At 29.5% G+C, this 10,116-nt stretch overlaps 1 protein-coding gene across 1 annotated transcript in view; it reads right to left on the minus strand.

The window, feature by feature from the left end:
- LOC107446634 (L-xylulose reductase) overlaps positions 1-3,335 on the minus strand; it is a 52,884-nt gene extending 49,549 nt beyond the window's left edge. The window contains exon 1 of the mRNA XM_016061325.5: positions 3,105-3,335. Coding sequence (XP_015916811.1) covers positions 3,105-3,156 — 52 coding nt within the window. The 5' untranslated portion in view covers positions 3,157-3,335. The remainder of the gene's footprint in view (positions 1-3,104) is intronic.
- Positions 3,336-10,116: the final 6,781 nt, after the last annotated feature.

Consider the following 10,116-nt stretch of genomic DNA (forward strand, 5'->3'; position numbering starts at 1 on the left):
TACTAATTAATTAACATATTTGAGGTAACCTCCTCAAAACATTGCGATCGAGTGAAGATCCGATCGTTAAATCAAAAGTTATTCAGGGTAGTGCGTTTATTTTTTTGCGCACTATACAATAAAAAAATATTTGATTTATATGTAGCTAAACTTTCAATTTTTCAATAAGAAAAGCAATAGTTTCGTAACACGTAATTTACTATAAATAATCTTTATTTGCAGCGACAAGTGCTAAAAGATAAATAAATAAAATGATACGTTCGCATACCTGCCAACTTTTAATCCCTTCCATTATCATTTTTCCCAGTGGTATTAAAATGGAATTAAAACTTCAATTTTAAGCAAACAAATACGTTGTATTTGAGAAAACTTAAGTTGACAACCATGATATTAACGCATATTAATATCTGTGCTTAATTTTTGTAAGAATAGTGGTGATCAATATCATTTAAAAATTAAGATTATAAAAGAAAAAATAGTATATAATAACTTCCACTTTAAATATGAAAATAAAATCTTTCGGAAAATCCGGAAGAGTTGGCAGGTATGCGTTCGATTACAATTTAGCGACGTCAATTACGTACAATTAGTTACAATTAAGTACAATTAAACACATTAACATACTTCAATTTTGGTTCATCTAGCCATCGTCAGTGTTCAAACCCATATCTTTGTTTGAGGACACTGATGGAGGTTTTTTTACATTACAAAACCGAAACTATATTGTTTATGTGTTACAATAAGCACTTTCCTTACGTTGTTCATATTTATTCATAAAAGCACAACGTTTGCCAATTTATAACTTGAAATCGATAAGTTTTATTGAAAAATACATTTATTAGAAAACATGCAGAGTATTAATAAAATGACAACAAATGTTCCGATAAAAAATAATAGACACAGTAACAATCATGACAAAATCGCAATTTTACATTTAAAAAAAAACTAATTCTCTAGTCTGAAATAGTTATTTTAAATTCTTTAAAATTTACATCTGAATCATACCTATACTTTAGAAAAATTATGATCAAAATATATCATAAAAGAATTATACAATTTTGGGTGAATTCAGAGTGTTCCGTAATTGCCCCCTTTAATGCATATCTTTAGAGTCTTTTTAAGAGATAAAAAACTGTGGGTCAAGTTTTATTTGAATAAAAACTGAACAACTGAATAAAAACGAGTTTGTCAAAACTCAAAAGAACGCGTTTTTTTTATTTATTTATTCTTTTTAATTTTTTTTTCGCTGTCCGGTTTATTTATGAAATATTTGGATTTTTATTATAATTTTTTTAAACCTTTCTGAAAACAACGATGAAGAAAGCGAAAGTTGATATAAAAGGAAAAAAATTATTACTTTTTAAGCAGCCAAAAGATTTTCTGAGTTTATTATATTCATATTTTAAAAAAGTCGTGTATTTAAAATTCGATTTCTCACAAACTATTCCACCGATTTCGTTCAAAATTTTGTATTTTGCCAAATAAAAATACATTCTTTTTAATGGGATTTAAATTGATACAGTTTGCAGCTCAAAATTTTTTTACGACAAGTATTAAATAAATCAATAAGAAAAAAAGTATTTATGAAAAAGTATTTTTTGTATATAATCACTTTTAGCGAATTTTAAAATTGAGCACAAAAATTTTCTCGATTTGCTAAATCTTTTTTCGAGACATAGCAAAATAAGCAAAAAGTAAAATTAACCATAATGAGTCCCCACTTTCGAACGCTCACTCTTGGGACCTTATTTTCAGATTGCAACCATTCCTTATGTTGGCAGTCAGGAATTCAAATTCGTCGAGAAAAAAAAGGTATTTTTATTTACAGTAAGTATGTTTATGCAAATTCTTTGGTTTATGTGTCTGATTTCGCGGTTTGGGGTGAAAAATTTCTTCGAATTCGAAACTTCGCCGACCCATAATTTCGCGTGAATAAAACTTCATTGATCTATAAGTTAGCAGGTACAAGACTTCAATGGTCTTCATTCATTAACCTAGAGCAGGGATGGCGAACCTTTATACACCAACGTGCCATTTTTTCTAAAAAATTGTTTCATGAGGTCATAGACGTGCCGGCAAATAATTTTGAGTTCGTGATTATTGGGAAAATAATAATACTAAATACTATCAACTCAAAAAACTCTTTATTTACATTGAAAGAAAAAAAACACTTTGCCAAGTCTTAAAAGAACTTAAAGTATCATCAATGTGACTTCTGTTGATGCAGATTCGATGACAAATAACTTATATTAGGTTGTAAGATGTTAGTTTAAGCAGGATTATTAATGTTTTTTTTTGCTTGTTATTCATTGTTAGCTTGCTTTTTATGGTTATTAATTGTTTTTTTAGCATTAATTGTTAATTTTTTTATTAATAATTGTTTATTATTTTGTTTGCTTTTTGTGAATTTTAATTTAATTGTTACATATGCTTCATAGTGTAATAACATTTGTGTAATAACAATTCATAGTGTAATAACAATTGTGATCGGTGGCGTGCCCAAAATATTGTGTCGCGTGCCATTGGTCCGCTATCCCTGACCTAGAGCTTGGTACGCAGGTCTACAACTAAAAAAAAAAAAAAAAATGAAATAAAAAAAAAAAATTAAAGGAGGATCAGGGGGGAGGGGAGTAGATTATGCAGAGAGAACATTTCGGCCATTTCCTTGAACAGATTAATCACCCGAATGACGGCTGGCACCCGACCACAGTGGTGACATCTTAGAGTGACATAAAATATCCTCAGTGGACGTGTTAGTCAGATCATGGGGTAGAGTCCCTTTGCTGTCGGGTTAACTGTGGGAACTTTTACGCAAATTGATGCAGGATTGCTTATATAATTATTATAATAGCTTTAATCACTATTTTATTTATAAAAATTGCAATACCAAATCACAAATATATAAATTTTCTTCTGTTTTCAGATTAATTTTTTTATGAAAAAATATTGGTTTTTTAGTGTTTTGTATGGTTTTTTAAACTAAAATAATAGTACTAATAATCAGTTAAAATCTTATGCTGTTTCACTGAAACTATAAAATTCCTCCTCCTGTTGTAATAAATGTATGATTTATAACGCCGATAAATAACCAAGAAAAATCTTACCTTTCCCAGCTCCGGTCACCAAAGCTCTTTTTCCTGCGAAATTAAAATTCATTGTTCTAACTGCAATATTTCTGTTTCGAGCTAAATTGTATTTAGCATCCACTGTATTCTGAATCAGGCAAGAGTTCCCCGTGTTTAAAACAATGAATCGAGACTCAATTACTTCTGAAATTCGTGATGAGATAAAAAAGATCCAACGCAAAATTCAACTTTCTCCGAATCGAATGCTATAGTATGATTGGTCGCTGTTGCGTGACGTAGGTAAATAAAAACAATTTTTTATTGGCTCACGTCCAGGTTTGTTTACCTTGAGAACTTGAAATAATTAGAATGATGAAGTTTAAAGATTTAACATATTGTATATAGAGTAAAATCATAAAACATTTTAATTCAGTTGGAAGATATTACCTTTTTTTTAGTATCTTCTTTTATTCTTTTATTTATAGCTTTCATTATTATCAGTAACAAAAAATTTTAAGTTGGTCTTAAATAATTTAAAAGAGCGAAATAAAAATTATTTAATCCAAAGGAATGTTTTAGAGCGTGAAGGTAAACTGAAAATATTTGCCTTTCAGAACGTCTAGAGGTTTATCTTATAATATAGACTTTATTTATTTACTTATATATATATATATATATATATATATATATTGAAGATGGTATAAGTCGAAATGTTTCAAGCTTCAGAAAAAGAAATCCATTTTCAAGACTCGCCAAACATGAATGAGGAAAACTAAAGTGATTTGACGCAGAGAACGTAAAGTTTTGAACGAAAAGATGGAAAATAGATAAAGGTGAAAAACAAAACTAGAAAAACATCAGTAGCAGAAAGTGAAACAGCGGTATAAAAGTAAAGTCGTAAAAGAAACATGAAAAATAAGTAAAAATGAAAAAACGAAACTAGAAAAACCGCCGTGACCGAGAGAGGCAAACCAGAACAGGCTGACGGGCAGTAGATGCATTAAATTACTTGAGATTCAGACCAAACGTGTTTTGGTTTAAGAGTTTTCAATCAGCATAATGATTATCTCGATGTAATAATTGCTCGATCATAATAATTGTTCGATAATCAACCACCCTTAATATATGTTTTTAAAACACGTGTCTAAGATGAAGTAAAAAAAATACATGCTAGTTTACAAATTAATAGTTCTGGAAAACAAATAAACTCTGTTAAGCTATCATTATAGAGGGGGAAAAATTTCCATTGGAAACAGAGAGGCGATAATAAAAATTCCTTCAAATTTGCTTTGATATTTTTAATTCTACCTCCTTAAGCAATGACCCATCCGATTTTAATAAGATTTTTTTTCTTCTTTTTCTAACTTGTTTATTTTTAATTAAGATTCAAAGTAAACATATTAAGCGCGGTTATTACGCTTTACCTCGGGCATCTCTAAGAGATTCAACTTAAACCACGAAGACTGCAGTTTGAACATACATACAAACCCAAACATCGGAATAGAAACTATTCAAGGTGTTAGGGATTTTATTTTTGTCACATATTTTGATAAATAAATCAATAACAAACTGTCCTAGAGCAATTTGCCTAGCACCATTTTTCCGGATTTTTACTGTATAAGACTAATAAAAACTTGCGTCATAAACATAAAATCTTACAAAAAAGGATTTTTATTGAATATTTTTTAAATAAATTCAAAATAATTTGAACGAAGCATTTTAAAACATATATATTTCACTGATTCATATAATATTATCATAATCACTTTTATGATTCTAACATCACTTTTTCATAAGCACTATTATTCTCTAAACATTATTGATGTAACGTTTTTTCCAACGATTATATATTCTATGTTGTCAGGACGAATTTATGTTATGATAACTACCTGGTATCTCTCACAAACCAGGAAGTCTTCGATAATCGCGTTAAAGCGCGATGACAAAGCGGTTGTCCTTGAAAATCTACCGTGGGGAAGTTACATTTCCATTGATGTTAATATACAATGTGGCGTCCAGGAAACTGACTGAGCTCCTTGGAAATAATGAGACAGGCTTTTATAAATAAATATATATATTTTTTTATTTTATTTCTAGTAACTTGACGGCTTTTATCGGCGTTGCTTAGTAAATTAAAAAAGAAAAAAAAAGAAGAAAAGAAAAAATAGAAGTAATCATTTCAAGGTAAAACTGTCACGAACTTGAAAGACATGTTGAAGTGGTTTTCATTGTTCTTTTGATTTATATATTTTTTTGCTGTACAATAAACAGACTTTAAGATATCCGACTAGTTTTGACATTTTTTTTTAAAAAATATTAATATAAAATTTTAAAAAACTAGTCCATTTGCTTTATTATGAGTAAAAGCTTATGAAACTAGCAAAACATTTACAGTATTATATTTTTGTTTTTTAAATGACCATTTTTCGATTAAAGAAAATAGAGCAGTTTTTTGCATATACACTAAACACCGTAAAAAAATTTAGAAGGCTATCAACTATGTTTTGAACTATTGTCTTAAAAGCAAGTGCATATACTACTGAATTAAGGATCAATGTAGCTTTAAAAAAAAAAAAAAAAAAAAAGAAAGAAAAAAAAGAAAAAGAAAAGATTTTTTTAAAAATATCAGCACTTGTCTTAGCGAAAAAAAACATGCATAAGAAATGAAATTCTACTTTTTCTCTTAGTCTGAGTTCGAAACATGTTTGCTATAATCATAAACACTCATGAAAAATAGTGGACAATTATTTCAAAAACAACAGGAGATATGGTGTTTAAAGTGGTGTGAAATGTGAAAAAATCTGATTTAGAGATAAACTTAAAACCCCCAGTCTATCCACTGTTATCACCTTGTACAAAAACTGCTATAACTTTATAAATAAATGGAGTACAAACAAAAGTGAAGTATTTTTAGAAAGTTAAGAGTACAGGAATTCTAAATTTATACTAAACTCAATTTCGAAAATGTTGTCCAAAATCATGTTTTTGCACTAGTTAATAGATACCTTAATGATTAATTCTATATTGATATATAAGTTACAGTCATTACTGTTACAGCAAATTATTGACAAGCGTTTCTCCCTCTCTTTACGCCAAAACTATTGCTTGAAACAAAGACTCATTTGTTTCAAAAATATACAAATTGGAAATAACTATGGATTTACTTTAATGTAGTTGTAGTTTTATTTACGTAGCACTGGAGCTGCACTATGGGCTACTGGCGACGGTCTGAGAAACGTCCCTGAGGATGATCCGAAGGCCTGCCATCACAATTTTGATCCTCTGTGGAGGGGATGGCACAGCCGCTTCGGCAGCCCGACGACCTGCGCACGAAGTCGAGCACTTTACGGTGGAACAGTTTAACGAGGACCTATACCGCACACCCTCGATCCTTTCGTAGACTGATTCAAGTGGCCATCCATCCGCATACTGACAGCAGCCAGTGATACTTGACTTCGGTGTTCTACTGGGAACCGTGTCTTAACGATCAGTTAACTTTGTTTTAAGCGCACAAAAATAGGGGCCCATTTTCAAGACTAGTGTAAAATAATTAATCTAGTTTTAAAAATAGGAGCCTATTTTAGAGCCCTTGAAACATGTTGACTGTTGTTTCTAATTTAAATATTTTTGAAGCGAATGAGGTTTTTAATCAAGTAATATCTTACCACTTCAGTTATTTTGGGATTATTTATTTGTTAAAACTATTGGATGAAAACAAGTAAAATTTGCACATTATGAGAAAAATGATTGAAGAGCACTCTGAAGGGAAAATGTCATTCGAGCGATATTAGTTATTTTTATAAAAAAAGTTGATTTTTTATTTACATTCTTTTTACTTTTTTAAAGCTAAGTAGTTCAGCTTAACCAAGTGAAAACCATTACAAGTAGTAGTATGACTTTTTGCCGTCACCAAGCAATCTTTTTAAATTTCGAATTAGTTATAGAGCTATTAAATTTTTCCGCTTCTCTCAGTATACAGTTTTTCGATATATTTTAATGTAAAGTAAAAAAAAGAAAATATTCGAAGTAAAGTTATAATTTTTACATATTCTTTTGGGTCTAAAAAAAAATGCCTAAAAAAATTCAATTGTTTTGGGGATAATTCCATTCGAAAGCTTTCGGGCTTTTTTTTAATGAAACAAATTTATGTAATCCTAAAAAATAAAAAAAAGTTTTTTTATTTTTTTTTATTTTTTTTAAATTTTTCATATTTTTTGAAGCGCCGGCCAGGTGGCCGAGCGATTAGCGTGCCTGACTGCGAATCCATAGGCTGCGGGTTTGAATCCCGCTCTGGGCATGGATGTTTCTCACTCTCTTTGTGCTATCCTCTGTTGTGTGTGTGTATGATGTGTGAATGTGGCCCACCCTATAAACGGGTTTGTGGCAGTGTGGCGTGGGCAATGTTGCTCGCCTCCTTGACTTTGGTTCACAGGTGCCCACTGGGTAACGCGAAATGAGCAACAATTCTGGCATAGTATAGGCAAAGATTCAAATTCAATGCCTGCCATTGGAAAAAAAAATATTTTTTGAAGCTGTAAAGTTTGATAACATGCTCGGTTATGCAGTCAAATTTAATTTAGAATAAAAAAATACAATATTTTAAATAAGAGGGACTCGCTATTAATATTTACCTAACTAATAAAGACATATTTTCCACAGTCAATTTCTTCGCTTTTGAATCTGCTTTCTGTGTACGTAGTCATGCACAGGGCCTGATTATCGCCTAGGCCCAATAGGCATGGGCCTAAGGCCCCCAATATCTGAGTGGCCTCAAAAATTAGTAAAAAGTCATCAATATTAAGGTGTCTTTTAAATACTGAAAGAAAGAAAAAACAGCGTTTCTCAAAAAATGCATTTATTTTATTTCATTTTTTTTTTAATATATATCGTGCTACAACCAAATTCACATAAACATTGCAATAATCAAATTCGAAAGTGCAGCTGAATTTTAATCGGGACAATTTGTACGCTTAAATGAATGTTTTAAACTGACTTACGTGCTTCTACAATATTAAAATTTTGATTTTCCTGATAGTTTTGGAATGATGAAACCTATCAATCTGGTTGTGCAAGAAGAGAAAAAAAGTTTTAAATGATGAATCCAAATATTAAAAAAAAAAAAAAATGATGAGAAATTCTTTATCAAAATATTTCTGTGTTGATAAATTAGAGCCATCTGTTTCTGATGAAGCTGCTGTCATTGAGAATTAGATTAAATTTTTTGTTTAAGACTTTTAATTGAATTCATTGAGAGATTTAAATGTATCAATATTTTGAAAATGACTTTCTCATTGAATATGTTAATTTTTTAAAATGTGTTACATATAAATAAATTATTATTTAAACGTGTTTTAAATTTTCTATGAGTAAATATAATTTTGTCTCTTATTGGATATCTTTTCTGTACTGAAATAGACTTTTTAATGCAAGTTATTATTAATAAATTCAATTAATCAGTGACTTTTAGCAAAAACACTGATTTCAATTGCTTGAGGTCACCAAATTATTTTCATTTTGATATAATATTGTTTTGTTGCTTCATATTTTGCTTTGAAGCGTAATAGATTAGTGCTCTCGATCGATGCGTAAACTTTATCTTAGAAAAAAAATCTTCAATTGTCTACTTTCAAAATTTCTTAGAACATTTCTTTTGAATCATGCAGTTCAATAGATTCTTTTTTATTGTTAGGACTACTGTACAGCAATTTAATTTCAAAATATTTAGTAAGAGGCCCAGAAAATTTGGCGGGCCTTGGGCCTGAATTAGTCTTGAGCGGTCCCTTACCATGCATCGAGCAAAACGCCGAAGCACATTTTTCGCTTATCAGAAAATTATGTTCATTATAATTATAGTTAGGTAAAAGGAATCAACAAAGTTATTCTAATTAACAGAATCAGTTCACTTTGATGATTAGAATCACGGATTCGGATCACTAAATCGAATCCTGATTCGAACCACTATTGATTCGAATTTTCAATTCGGATCACTGATTTGAATTAACTGATTTTTTTAATGAAAGTCAGGTTTCTGCATCTAAGTTAAATTTTTAAATGCATGAAAAATTGAATATTTCAAAATTGCTAAATTTTAATTGAAGTATTTAAAAAGAAAATCTTTATTTTTAATTTATGTTTTATAACTCACAATTTTCTTGAAAGCTAGGGAACGTGGGTGCTTTTTAGATGCTTTTTAATGAAAATCTTCTCTAAAAATGGTTGAGAGATCACTTTTAAAATAAGTTTTATATTTTTTTTACACATGAACATTAAAGAGTTCAGTGTTGCACACTCTTTTAGAATAAAAACTAAAACTTTTTTCCATTTCAAAAGATACATCTTCTGTCAAGCTTATGGATGAGAATGTCTGGCTGTAGTAATTTTGAACTAGATAATGTGACTGGACATAGTCCATTTGTAACAGCATATTGGTTTAAAAAAAAAAACTACAGTATCAGTAGCTTTACTAAGATTTTATACCAATTCAAAATTTCGTAGAACATTTTTAATAAATAGAGTCGACGTTATATATGGTTGATTCTTTTTAAACATGACAATTCGGACCAAAAATTTTCTTAAAATTTAAAGTCTTCAAAATAATCTAAAATTTTTTTGTATACTTCTTTAGTTACACTTATTAATATCTTACAGGCAGCAGTGTAGTTTATTGACATTTCCTAGAGAAAAAAAAAATTTAATAGAAATCCACCAAATCTTGAATGCCAGGAAAATGACATATTAGTTTAGAAGTTTAAAAACAGCCATTTTAAGTTAATAGTAAGTAACTCAATTTAAGCCTTTATGTTAGATGTACCATAAATTGCTTAAATTAATTCTTTTTATCTACTGTAGAAAGAATAAAAAAAATTTGTTGCTGATATGTACAGAATAAAATTGTGTATAATAATCAATCATTAAATAAGTAAATAACTTTGATTACATCCAAGCTTGGTATTAGGTTAATATTTGCTTTCCCTCCTTACAGTATTAGCAGTTAAAAACAATTCTGGTAACACTTCAATGTCCTGGCATTTATAAGCCAGGATTTTTCTGG

Source organism: Parasteatoda tepidariorum, chromosome 2 (assembly GCF_982258835.1).
Source record: "Parasteatoda tepidariorum strain Cologne lab strain chromosome 2, Ptep-v5.0, whole genome shotgun sequence".
In the NCBI taxonomy this organism is placed as follows: Eukaryota; Metazoa; Arthropoda; class Arachnida; order Araneae; family Theridiidae; genus Parasteatoda; species Parasteatoda tepidariorum.